The 14,150-nt window shown below is 39.6% G+C and overlaps 1 protein-coding gene across 2 annotated transcripts in view; it reads left to right on the top strand.

Annotated features, from left to right (window-relative positions):
- Window positions 1-14,150, top strand: part of CPD (carboxypeptidase D) — a 91,366-nt gene that overhangs the window by 33,230 nt on the left and 43,986 nt on the right. For both annotated transcript variants that reach the window (XM_011990384.1, XM_011990385.1), the window contains exons 3-6: window positions 9,500-9,642; window positions 10,323-10,492; window positions 11,330-11,679; window positions 12,164-12,355. In XM_011990384.1, the coding sequence (XP_011845774.1) occupies window positions 9,500-9,642; window positions 10,323-10,492; window positions 11,330-11,679; window positions 12,164-12,355 (855 nt within the window). The remainder of the gene's footprint in view (window positions 1-9,499; window positions 9,643-10,322; window positions 10,493-11,329; window positions 11,680-12,163; window positions 12,356-14,150) is intronic.

The raw sequence follows: 14,150 nt of genomic DNA on the forward strand, positions 1-14,150 counted from the left end.
GATGGGTCTTGACTCTTTATCCAATTTGCCAGTCTGTGTCTTTTAATTGGAGCATTTAGCCCATTTACATTTAAGGTTAATATTGTTATGTGTGAATTTGATCCTGTCATTATGATGTTACCTGGTTATTTTGCCTGTTAATTGATGCAGTTTCTTCATAGCATCAATGGTTTTTGCAATGTGGCATGTTTTTGCAGTGGCTGGTACCGGTTGTTCCTTTCCATGTTTAGTGCTTCCTTTAGAAGCTCTTGTAAGGCAGGCCTGGTGGTGACAAAATCTCTCAGCATTTACTTGTCTGTAAAGGATTTTATTTGTCCTTCACTTAAAGGTTAGTTTGGCTGGATATGAAATTCTGGATTGAAAATTCTTTTTTTTAAGAATGTTGAATATTGGCCCCCACTCTCTTCTGGCTTGTAGGGTTTCTGATGAGAGATCTGCTGTTAGTTTTATGGGCTTTCCTTTGTGGGTAACCTGACCGTTCTCTCTGGCTGCCCTTACCATTTTTTCCTTCATTTCAACCTTGGTGAATCTGACAGTTATGTGTCTTGGGATTGCTCTTCTTGAGGAGTATCTTTGTGGTGTTCTCTGTATTTCCTGAATTTGAACATTGGCCTGCCTTGCTAGGTTGCAGAAGTTCTCCTGGATAATATCCTGAAGAGTGTTTTCTAACTTGGTTTCATTCTCCCCGTCACTTTCAGGTACACCAGTCAAACGTAGATTTGGTCTTTTTCTATAGTCCCATATTTCTTGGAGGCTTTGTTCATTTCTTTTTACTCTTTTTTCTCTAATCTTGTCTTCTCACTTCATTTAATTAATTTGATCTTCAATCACTGATACCCTTTTTTCCACTTGATCGAATCAGCTGTTGAAGCTTGTGCATGTGTCATGAAGTTCTTGTGCTGTGGTTTTCAGCTCTGTCAGGTCATTTAAGGTCTTCTCTACACTGTTTATTCTAGTTAGCCATTCGTCTAACCTTTTTTCAAGGTTTTTAGCTTCCTTGCGATGGGTTTGTTATTACTGACCTTCAGAAGCCTACTTCTGTCAACTAGGCAAAGTCGTTCTCCATCCAGTTTTGTTCTGTTGCTGGCAAGGGGCTGTGATCCTTTGCAGGAGAAGAGGTGCTCTGGTTTTTGGAATTTTTAGCTTTTCAGGTCTGGTTTCTCCCTATCTTTGTGGTTTTATCTACCTTTGGTCTTTGATGTTGGTGACCTACAGATGGGGTTTTGGTGTGGATATCCCTTTTGCTGATGTTGATGCTATTCCTTCCTGTTTGTTAGTTTTCCTTCTAACAGGCCCCTCAGCTGCAGGTCTGTTGGAATTTGCTGGAGGTCCACTCCAGACCCTGTTTGCTTAGGTGTCACCAGTGGAGGCTGCAGAACAGCAAGTATTACAGAACAGCAAATATTGCTGCCTGATCCTTCCTCTGGAAGCTTCATCCCAGAGGGGCACCCAACTGTATGAGGTGTCTGTTGGCCCCTACTGGGAGGTGTCTCCCAGTCAGGCTACACGGGGATCAGGGACCCACTTGAAGAGGCACTCTGTTTGTTCTCAGAGCTTGAATGCCATGCTGGGAGAACCACCGCTCTCTTCAGAGCTGTCAGTCAGAGACGTTTAAATCTGCAGAGGTTGTCTGCTGCCTTTTTTTCAGCTGTGCCCTGCCCACAGAGTTGGAATCTATAGAGGCAGTAGGCCTTGCTGAGCTGCGGTGGGCTCTGCTCAGTTCGAGCTTCCCGACCGCTTTGTTTACCTACTCAGGCCTCAGCAATGGCAGACACCCCTTCCCCTGTGAGGCTGCAGCCTCCCAGGTTAATCTCAGACTGCTGCAGTAGCAGTGAGCAAGGCTCCGTGGGCGTGGGACCCGCTGAGCCAGGCACAGGAGGTAATTTCCTGGTTTTCCAGTTGCTGAGACCATGGGAAAAGTGCAGTATTTGTGCGAAAGAGTACTGTTTTTCCAGGTACAGTCTGTCACAGCTTCCCTTGGCTAGGAAAGGGAAATCCCCCGACCCCTTGCACTTCCCGGGTAAGGCAACACCCCTCCCTGCTTTGGCTCGCCCTCCCTGGGCTGCATCCACTGTTCAACCAGTCCCGATGAGATGAACCAGGTACCTCAGCTGGAAATGCAGAAATCTACCCCTCTTCTGTGTCAATCTTGTCGATCTCACAGGTTGCTGCAGACCAGAGCTGTTCCTATTTGGCCATCTTGGAAGCAACTGAAATTGTTATTTTTATGTGTTCTCTGTTTTGCTTCCTTACCAAGACTCTAAACTCTGGATGGAAGTAATCTCTTGTTTATAATTCCCAATAATCTTAGTATAATGCCTTACACACAACGACCATTGTATTGTGACCAATGTAGTAGTAAAAATTGGAAAAGATTTTCAATAAATATTATGTACAATGAATGCACATGTGTGTTTACGTGTATATGTACAAGTGAAAGTTACCAAAGATGATTATAGGTCAGCAGTGACTAAAGGTGACTAATATCACCTAATGACTAAATATGACTTGCTAGGGATAGGAAAATCAGCATCTTACCCATTTCCTGCCAGACTCAAGGTGAATAAGGGAAAGCTAAAAGATTGCCTTGCCCTAGGAAACAAGGTTAAGACCAAGTTACTAGGCTTATGGTAGTTATAAACCTGCAAATATTCTGAGAAAACAAAGTCTGTTTGACATCCCCATATGGATATTCAATGGGCATTTCAAACTTAATGCATTGAAAACAAACATCTTAATTTCCCATTGCTCCAACCTCCTTTTATTCATTTAACATATATTTATTGAAGGGCTACTATGTGGCAGATACTGTTTTAGTGCTTGGAATGTCCATTGATGGGCATAACAAAGATCTTTGCCTTTGTGTTGTTTATAATCTGGCAGGGAGAAACAGGCAGTAAATAATAAACATCATAGGTGAATTGTTAAGTGTTGTAGAAAAAGCAACAAGGTAGAAAAAGGGTAAGAGGAACTGGGAGTGCTGGTGGGATGGGCTTGGGGATAGTGATGGAGAGATGTAAGTAGCAACTTCAAATGGGGAGGTCAGGATGACCTGACTTCATTGTCAGGTTGAAACTGGAGTGAAGAGCTGGAGTGGAGGGAGTTAATCAAGTAGTAAGGATATTCGGGGGAAGAGCATTCCAGCAAAGGGAACAAGTAGAGCAAAGTCAGGAGGTACTTAAGAGTATCCAGTGAACAGCAAGGAGGCCGTGTGTCTGGTGCAGAGCCAATGATGGGGAGAGTATAAAAGGAGGTTTAGGAAGGAAGGCTGGGTGATGGGGGTCAAATCATACAGGGCCTTAGGCCACTGAAAAGACTTTGGCCTTTAGTCTGAGTGAAATACAGGGAGTCTCTGAACTGGTTTGAACAGAGAAATAACTTCTGATTTGCATTTTAACAGAATTACTGTGGCATCTCTGTTGAGGAAAAGAGCAAGGGCAGGAACAGGGGAACCTCTTAAGAGTGATTGCAGAGGCCTGGCACAGTGGCTCACGCCTGTAATTCCAGCACTTTGGGAGGCTGAGGCAGGCGGATCATGAGGTCAGGAGATCGAGACCATCCTGGCCAACATGGTGAAACCCTGTCTCTACTAAAAATACAAAAAATTAGCCGGGCATGGTGGTGGGCGCCTGTAGTCCCAGCTACTCGGGAGGCCGAGGCAAGAGAATGGTGTGAACCCGGGAGGCAGAGCTTGCAGTGAGCCGAGATTGCACCACTGCACTCCAGCCTGGGTGACAGAGCGAGACTGTCTCAACAACAAAAAAAGAGTGATTACAGAAATACATGCAGAGAAATGGCAGTGGCTTGTACAGGGCCACAGCAATGGAGATGAGGATAAATTTTTTGATTCTGAATATATTTTGAAGTTAGAGTCAGCATGGTTTTCTGACACTTTTGATATTAAATGTGAATCCAAGGCTTTTTGCCTGAGCAACTATTTAATAGAAGGATGAAAGTGCCATTAACTGTAGTGGGAAAGACTGTGGGTGGAGCAGGTTTGGAGAAGATGAGTAGTTCAGTTTTGGATATGTTAAGTTTGTGATATCCAAGTAAAGATTTTGAATAGGCAGTTGGATGTACAAGTCTGGAATCTGGGAAGAAGTCCAGGCTGGAGACAGAAATTTGAGAGTCGTTACCCTGTAGATCATGTTTAAAACCACAGGACTATATGAGTTTCATTATACCAAGGAAATAAGTAGTAAGAGAAGAGGACCAAAGGCAAAACCTTAGGGATGCCACCTCTGTTGCCTTTATTCTTTTTCATCTTTTCAGTAAATGGTACTACTATCTCCCTGATTTCTGAAGCCTAAAATCTAGAAGTCGTCCTTGATTTCTTCCTTCTATATCCAGACCTGTCCTCTTTGTCTCCACTACCACCAGCCTAGTCCAAGTCACCATTATCTTCTAATTCATCTCCATGCTTCCCCATTTGCCCCCCTACAGTCATTTTCCATCCAGCAGTCAGAATGATCTTGACAGAATGAAGATAATTCCGATTGTATCACACCTCTGTGCAAAACCTGCCAGTGTTCTGCCCAGCAAACATTGTGAATGAATGTTCTGACTCACAAATCAGTGTGAAATATTGTCAAACATGAAACAACAGAGTGAAAAGGCAGCCTACAGAAAGGAAAAAATATTTTTGCCCTAATAATATATTAACCCCCTAAAATATCCAGAATATGCAAAGAACTCCTAGAACATAACAATAAAAAACAAATAATCTAATTTAAAAATGGGCAAAGGACTTAAATGGACATTTCTCTAAAGAAGATATACACATGGCCAACAAACATTGAAAAGATGCTCTACATCATGAATCATCACATACCCATATTCATTGCAGCATTATTCACAATTACCAAGAGGTGGAAACAACTAAATGTCAGTTGACAGATGAGTGGATAAAGAAAAGTTTGTATATTCAAAAAATGGAATCTTATTCAGCCTTAAAAAAGAAGGAAGTCCTATCATATGCTATAACATCGCTGAACCTTAGGGATATTATGCTAAGTGAAATAAGCCAAAAGGACAAAATACTGCATGATTTCAGTTATATGAAGTATCTGAAGTAGTCAAAGTCTTAGAAACAGAAAGTAGAAAGGTGGTTGCCAGGAGCTGGGGAGAGTGGCAAAAGGGAGTTGTTTATAATGGATATGGAGCTTCATTTTTTGCGAGATGAAAATGTTCTAGAGCTCTATTGCGCAATAATGTGAATATAGTTAACACGATTGTACTGTACATGTAAAAATGGTTAATATGATGAATTTTGTATTGTGTGTTCTTTAGTGCAATAAAACAAAAACCAAATCCCTCCTGTGGTTCCTACTGCACTTAGAATAAGATCCCCAACTTCTTACCCTAGCTGCCAAAGCTGTTTATGATCTTGTTTTGCCAGAATCCCTCAACCTCATCTTGTGCCATTCTTCCCTTGTCTGTTATTGTCCAGCCACAGTAGCTTTCTTTCTATTCCTTACACTCACCAAACTTCTCCCCTGCCTTTGGAATGTTTTTCCCGCTGACTTTTACCAGGCTGGCTGCATCTTGTTTTTTCAGATCTTGACTTAATATTACTTCCTCATGAAGCCTTTTTGTGACTACCTAGTCTCTAGTTGCCACCAATCACTAGCTATATCATGTCACTGTACTTAAATTTCTAGGCTGGGTGTGGTGGCTCACGCCTGTAATCCCAGCACTTTGGGAGGCTGAGGCAGGTGGATCACGAGGTCAAGAGATGGAGACCATCCTGGCCAACATGGTGCAACCCCATCTCTACTAAAAATACAAAAAATTAGCTGGGTGTGGTGGCGTGAGCCTGTAGTCCTAGCTACTCGGGAGGTTGAGGCAGGAGAATTGCTTGAATCTGGGAGGTGGAGGTTGCAGTGAGCCAAGATCATGCCACTGTACTCCAGCCTGGCGTCAGAGCGAGACTCAGTCTCTAAAACAAACAAACAAACAAAATTCTGCATAGCACTTCTCACTATCTGATATTTTTCTTATTTATATTTGTTTACTGTCTGATTCCCCTATATAATAATTTTATAAGTTTTTTATATTTTAGAATTTAAAGTTTTTAAACTTTAAAAGAATGTTATGAGAAAGCAGGGACCTTGTCTGTTTTGTTCATCACCGTATCCCAAGCACCTAGAATAGGTGCCTGGCATATATGCCTGGCATATAGTAGGTGCTCAATAAATATTTGCTGAATGAAAACTGAGTTTCCTATTCTTAAATGATCATTTCTTGAAAAGGACTACTCTTCTCCCCAAGCTCCAGACCTGTCTTTTTGAATTACTTCTTGGGTATTTCTGTCTAAATATTCTACAGATACCTCGAATTCAACATGCCCCTTTCTGCTCAGTTACTCTTGCAGACCTTATTTTTTCTCTGTTAATGGCATCATCATTAGCCTGATTGATCAGGCCAGAGGTCCTCTTTGATTCCTTTCTTTCTCTCAACTCCCACTATCTATCAGATCCTGTCAGTATCTTATCTCACATCTTTCCCTTTTCTTCCACACAGTTGCCACCACAACATTTTAGGCCTAATTACTTTTTACTTGGATCATTGTAAGAAACTGCCTGACTGGGCTTTTTGCTTCCAATCCCGCACAGTTTTCCAGACCGTACTATCTTCTATTCATCATGCTACTTTTCTATTCAAAACTAACAGATGAAATGTCATTTTTTTATGCCTTAGAAAGCCATGGAAACCTTTATCCTCAGCCTCCTTTAGACCCCAGTTACCTTTCCAGCCTCACCATTCAAGACACCCCTGCAGCTCTGTGCTCCTGCCCTCATTCTGTGGCCTTATCAGCCTCATAACTGGTGGTCAGCATACACCAGCAGCCTCCACCTTTACAAAGTCATTTCCCCTGACTACAGTGCTCCTGAACCCCCACATCTCTTTGGCTGACTCATAGTTTTGTCTTTAAGATCTAACTAAAAAACTGCCCCCCCAAGAAGCCTTTACAGATCTTCCCTCAACTCCAAAATTGAAATTAGTGGCATAGACCCATAATATCTCTATTATTAATATCATTTTTTTTCTTTTTTTCTTTTTTTCCCAAGATAGGATCTTACTTTGTTACCCAGACTGGAGTGCAGTGGTGCAATCTTGGCTCACTGCAGCCTTGACCTCCTGAGCTTAAGCGATCCTCGCACCTCAACCTCCTGAGTAGCTGTGATGACAGGCATGTGCCACCATGCCCAGCTAATTTTTTTGTATTTTTTGTAGAGGTGGGGTTTTGCTGTGTTGCCTAGGCTGGTCTCGACCTCCTGAGCTCAAGAAATCTGCCCAGCCTCCCAAAATATTTATTGAGCACCTACTATATGCTAGGCACTATTTTAGGTACTGCCCTCAGCCTCTCAAAGTGTTAGGATTACAGGCATGAGCCACCTCGCCCAGCCTATTATCATTTTTTAAATTGTGGTAAAGTACACATAATATAAAATTTACCATTGTAACTATTTTTAAGGGTACAATTCCCTGTCATTAAGTGCATTTACATTGCTATACAACATTCACCACTCTCCTCTACTGTCATATTTAATTATTTATGGATGTGGTTGTCCCCTCCTCTGATTAGAAACAAACACTTGGCATTATTTGTAAGTGCTGAATTAACATGGATGAACATGAATATAATCAGATCATCTCCTGAGATGAGATGTCACGTCACCAGCATCCTTGTGATCCTGCTTGGTTAACTTGAGGATTGTGTTCAGTTTTCTTCTTTGTACTTACTCAAAATGGCATTGGTTAGAGTTCATGGAGTCCTGGATTTTTAAAGGTTCTTTGCCCAATTTCTTCTTTAGAAGTTTTTGATGCTTTACACTTAACCTAACTTTTTTTTCTTACCGGTATCTATCCTATAAATATGCCAGTGAAATGAAGCATATTGCATTAGGTAAGGTGTGCATATTTCAAGAACTAGATGTGTTTCAAAGCACGTAATAAAACTTCAGCAAAAATGAGGTTAAGAGTTTAGGCTCCAATAATATTGCTACGATTTTATTTCTGTCAAAGTTTTGTTATTTTTGCTATATTGTTTGCTTTTCTTCAATGTTTTATAAGCCCTTGTTCTTTGATGAACTCCTAATAAGCTGTGCTTAAAACTATGACATTGACCTTTCTCCAGAACCAGGTTTCAGAATTGTCTGTTTTTCACATTCTCTCCCTGCCTTTTCTCTTATAATCAAATCAGCATGCTTTTGTTTTTGTTTTGGAGACGGAGTCTCACTCTGTTGTCCAGGCTGGAGTGCAGTGGCACTATCTCTGCTAATTGCAACCTCTGCCTCCTGGGTTCAAGCAATTCTTCTGCCTCAGCCTCCCCAGTAGCTGGGACTACAGGCGTGTGCCACCACACCCAGCTAATTTTTAGTATTTTTAGTAGAGACAGGATTTCACCATGTTGCCCAGGCTAGTCTCGAACTCCTGAACTCAGGCAATCTGCCCTTCTCTACCTCACAAAGTGCTAGGATTACAGGCATGGGCCATTGTGACCAGCCCAAATCAGCATGTGTTTTTAAACATCATAGAATGCGAGGGTTGGAAGGGTCTTTTGTGGTCAGCTAACATTCACTTTGTATATATATAAATAAATAGATAAATAAATAAATAAATAAATACCCATGTTAATGCCAAAGGGTTCTCATCCAGTAAGTGGCAGAAGAATCTATGATGGAAGCATATCTTTTGGTGCTGTCAGTGAAAGGGAAGTTATTCTCCCTCCTGATCTGAAGGGTCCTATGTGACATCACCTGAGATGCACTGGGGGTTGAGGAAAGATGACCCTTAAAATCTGCATTTGCGCTTTGCAAGAGCAAGGCAAGATCACAGAGAAGTTACACATGCTCCTTTCTTCACTTTTTAGTCTTTATCCGCTAAAAACAAGATGTGAGAAAATCAAGTGACAAGAATGATAGGGTAATAGGCTGTCAACAAAATGAGTGTGTGGGCTTATATAGGTATAAACGTGGTGAAGGTCATAGACCATGGATGCTTATTCCCTTTTAAGTTCCACCTTCCATTTAACACATTTTGAAAGAATTTATTGTGTCTTATTTTCCCCTTTGTGCCCCACTTTTCGTATCTGTAAAATGGATGAAATAGTAGTATCTGAAATAGTACACACAATTGCTGTAAAGATTAAATGCTAATACACATAAAGCTCTTAGAACAGGTCTGGTATATAATAAACGCTCAAAGCTATTATCATTATTGTTACTGGTATTAACTAATATCTTTGTACTTTTCATAACCGCTCATTCTATCAATTAAATGTATTTTTCACTATATGTTCTTTTTCAATGTATATTCCTTTTAACCTTCCTTCTTAGCCTCCACTATAGTTCAGATGCCTTCTACAATTTCAAACAATTTAATGAAAAGAAAAGAAAATTTATATATGCAGAGTTGGCTGATTTAATTTCTTCAGTCTTTTGGAGGGTATAATTATTTTCCTTCTGAGAGTAAACTTCTTTTTTCCATGTTACAGGTGGTATGCAAGATTACAATTATGTGTGGGCCAACTGTTTCGAGATCACATTAGAACTGTCTTGTTGCAAGTACCCACCTGCTTCACAGCTTCGACAGGAATGGGAGAACAATCGTGAGTCTTTGATCACATTGATTGAAAAGGTAAAAGTAGATGACTGGAAGGTTGGGGTATAGAAACAGGATTAAATAAGAGAGAAATCTGGATGCATGTGAATGACAATCTATACAGTATTAGATGTCCTTTATCTGTTTTTACTACTTAAGATTATAAATTATCTTTAAAGATTATTAGGTTACAATCTATTAAAACATATTCTAGTTCTGCTTCCCCTGCCCCTTGCCCCCAGCTCTCTGCTCCATAGGGCTTCCTTTGCCTGTCTTGGAACACTTACTTATACAAACTGAAATAATTAGCCAAATTTGTACTTTCAGGTTCTTACAATGTCACGTGATCATATTTGCTAGTGAGCCTTTACCACTATATGAACCATGGACATCAGTTTAATTTAAACATCACACAGACTAATACTGCAATTGGATACACCAGCAATTACACCCTGTTGAGAAAACTAGAAGTCTGGCTTTGAGGAGAGGGAATTTTAAAAGCACCTTACTAGTGTCGAGTTCAGACACATGGCTTAAGTTTAAGGATTTAATACTTCTGTCTGTATTTTATTTAAACTTCAAGGGATTGAAAATGTTTTGGGGGAGAGAGAAGAGTCACTTTATTTTTTAGAAATTCTACTATCAGTGCAGAGAAAAGTTGTGCCCTTTTGCCTTCTAAATTCATGGTCTCTGAACTTGGATTCTTGTCTTCTTAGGTTCACATTGGAGTGAAAGGATTTGTTAAAGATTCCATAACAGGATCTGGTTTAGAGAATGCAACCATCTCAGTGGCTGGTATTAATCATAATATCACAACAGGCAGATTTGGTGATTTCTACCGATTACTTGTTCCTGGAACTTATAACCTTACAGTAGTTTTAACTGGGTAAGAATTTAAACTATGTAGACTCTTAGTTAAAATGTCAAGTCTCTGTTTTATATCTAAGACAGAAATATAGTCTAGTACATGTTGTTTATTTTTTGTGGCTTTTATTTTTCCGTATTTTCTGATTTTTCCCCTTTTGTAATAAGAAAATACTATTGTGGAGTTTTTTGTCACGTAGTCTAATAGTACAATGGGATATGAAGCATAGTTGTAGCAATAGAGGAAGGACAGTTTTTAAAACGTGAAAAGATATTCAGCTGTGTAAAGCATTACCTTAAAGCTAACTGAATACCAGAGTAGAAGAAACCCAGTGCTCTGTAAATGACACTTTTGAAGAACTGTCTTCACAGCTTTCTAATTTATTAAATGAGTGGTTTCCCACCTCCCCTGGAAAGCTTTCTGGAAGCTCACTTTGATAAGGATTTAATTGATAACCTTTAATCTTGAACTTTCCTGCTTGAAAAAGAAGTTGGAATGTCAGTTTGATAAGACACTGCAAAGAATTGTATAATTTATCCCTTGTTTGAGTACTGTAGCAGTGGTTACAATGGAGTAACAGCCGCATCTTTCAACATGTTCTTTCCTTTGAATGTAATTTTTTTGGTATACATTCTAGTGCGTGGTACTTGAGAAGATTTGGTAAGAGAAATAGTTGTTTAATCTGGGGTTCTTTGTGAAATAATGTCCTAAAACTCTTAAATTTACACATCTCTATTTAGTTTGAGTTTTGATAGATCGCTAAGCATAAGAGGATGAAAAGGCTTCTGTGCTTTTATAATGTTAAAGCATTGTATGTCTTAACTATAAACCGTTTACTTTTCCAATTTTTTTTTTCAGGTATATGCCATTGACTGTTACTAATATAGTGGTGAAAGAAGGACCAGCCACAGAGGTGGATTTGTCTCTTAGGCCAACTGTAACTTCAGTAATCCCTGACACGACAGAGGCTGTAGCAACTGCTAGCACAGTTGCTATACCTAATATTCTTTCTGGAACATCATCCTCCTACCAGCCAATTCAGCCGAAGGACTTTCACCACCACCATTTCCCTGATATGGAAATCTTCTTGAGAAGGTTTGCCAATGAATATCCTAACATTACCCGGCTTTATTCATTGGGAAAATCAGTAGAGTCAAGAGAACTTTATGTGATGGAGATATCTGATAATCCAGGTGTCCATGAACCAGGTAATTGGTATGGTCTTACACATAATTTCAGTAGTGCCCCTCAAAGCCATGTTCAATATTGCTATGTTTCATCCAGAAAGGTCGCCTACAGTTAGTATAACTGGCATTAAGAAAACCTAACTAAAATTAAAAGAAAGCAAAAAAAAAAAAAATGTAACTAATCTTTTCCCAGAAAAGAGGAAATCCTTTTGCTAACCCATATTAGGCATGGTATTTAATATGTGCATAGATTAGATTTATTCTGCTAATAGTGTTTTATTTATTTATATTACATGGCATATATATACTTTGAGCCTGCTCAGACATACGTATTAGTAAGGAAACTGCTTTATAAGATGTTTCTGAAGGTTTTTTCTGCCTCCTTTGCCAAAATACATGTTTAAAAAAATTTTTAGTACAGGATTTATATATGTTGGGGAAAAAAACAGAGTCCATGATGATTAGAAACGAAAAAAAGCCTTCCATGTAATTACTTTGTTTTCAGGTGAACCAGAATTTAAGTACATTGGAAATATGCATGGAAATGAAGTGGTTGGAAGAGAACTGCTGTTGAACCTCATCGAATACCTTTGTAAGAACTTTGGAACAGACCCTGAAGTCACAGATTTGGTTCATAGCACTAGAATTCACCTTATGCCATCCATGAATCCTGATGGATATGAAAAGTCCCAGGAAGGTAAAGAATAGCTATTAATTCTTAATCATTTGATCATCATATAGAATGATTATTTTGATGTAGAACAGAATTTGAACTGGTTCTTTCGGAATTTCTTCCTATTTTTTTTCCTTATAATTTGTGATTGATTTTAGCTCTTGTATTCTTATATGATGATCTGGTCTGTTCAGGAATTATGTGATCAAATTTATATATTTAGTGGTGTTTTCCACTTGGTAATGGTTCTTATTTACTAGAAATAGAATATAAGACTTTTACAAATTGTTTTATTTCAGCAATAGTTCTGTTGACAAAGAGTCAAACTCTGTGAAATATTTGAAGGGATTTATTCTGAGCCAAATATGAGTGACTATGGCCCATGACACAGCCCTCAGACCCTGATGACATGTGTTCAGAGTAGTCAGGGTGCAGCTTGGTTTTATACATTTTAAGAAGACATGAGACATCAATCAAACACATTTAAGATATACATTGGTTTGGTCCAAAAAGGGGGCGAGGGTTGAAAGAGTTATTATCAGTTGAAAGGAATGTCTGGGTTAGGATAAGAGGTTGTAGTTACCAAAGTTTGATCATGTAGATGAAGCCTCCAGGTAGCAGGCTTCACAGATAATAGATTGTAAATGTTTCTTATCAGACTTAAGGCCTCTGTTGGTATTAAATGTTGATTGGCTTTTCCTGATTTCCAAAAGAAAGGAGGCATAATGAGGCATGTCTGACCCCCATTTCCCGTCATGGCCTGAACCAGTCTTTCAGGTTAACTTTGGAGTGCCCTGGTCAAGAGGAGGGAATCTATTCAGATAGGCCCTGCCTATTGAGCAGGGCCTTAGAATTTTATTTTGAGTTTACAGTTCTTATTAAATTATTATTTTGGGAACCTTATTTCATAAGTGAAAAATCAAACCAGATATCTCTCTGAGCCAGTGACTCTGTTTTGACTCTTAGTTCTACTCCCTGTGCATATTCCAGACTTGCTAATTTATTGACTTCCCGATTTCTTTGCCTTCTCTGGGCAAGCCCATCTTTCCTGGGGCGTTATAGTATGGGCTGGGACAGCAGACCCTTATAAACAACACTAGGGGAGTGAGAGTTCATCTTTTCCCAGCCCATGATTTCTTCCAGCCAATGATCAGGCACCACAGTATAATATGGAGCCTCATGACTTATTACTAGCACTGACTTGACCATTGGGAGGATCAGTTGGTCATTAGTTGGTCATTAGTACCCAGGAGTTGGTCATTAGTACCCAGAAGCTCTCTTGAACAAATGGGCACAAGATCTTACTTATATATGTATATATTTCAGATTTTTCCCCCTAAGGTTCTCATTCTCTGTCAGTGCCACAAATCTCTCCTACATACTCCCTAGACCTTTCTGAAAGGTGGAACTAATTACATTAGTAAGCCCTCCAGTTTTCTTCAGTCTCTTGCAATTTTTCTCATTATAATGACAATAGTAAGGCTCCTACTCGCTATTAAAATGGAATATGCACAGTTAAGCTTAAATTGAACTTTCTCTTCCATCAGGTTAAACTTCCAGCTGTGTTCTTGGCTAACTTTACCTTTTTGTGATCACTTTAATGTGAGCATATCACAATTTTCTTTTCATTTGGTCTATTTCTTACAATGTCTTAGTGAGCTTTATACAAGTACAGAGAGGAGTGTAGAGTTCCTGGCCAGGCGTAGTGGCTCACGCTTATAATCCCAGCACTTTGGGAGGTCGAGGTGGGTGGATCATTTGAGGCCAGGAGTTCAAGAGCAGCCTGGCCAACACGGTGAAACCCTGTTTCTACTAAAAA

The sequence above is a fragment of the Mandrillus leucophaeus genome, unplaced genomic scaffold (assembly GCF_000951045.1).
Source record: "Mandrillus leucophaeus isolate KB7577 unplaced genomic scaffold, Mleu.le_1.0 Scaffold379, whole genome shotgun sequence".
In the NCBI taxonomy this organism is placed as follows: domain Eukaryota; kingdom Metazoa; phylum Chordata; class Mammalia; order Primates; family Cercopithecidae; genus Mandrillus; species Mandrillus leucophaeus.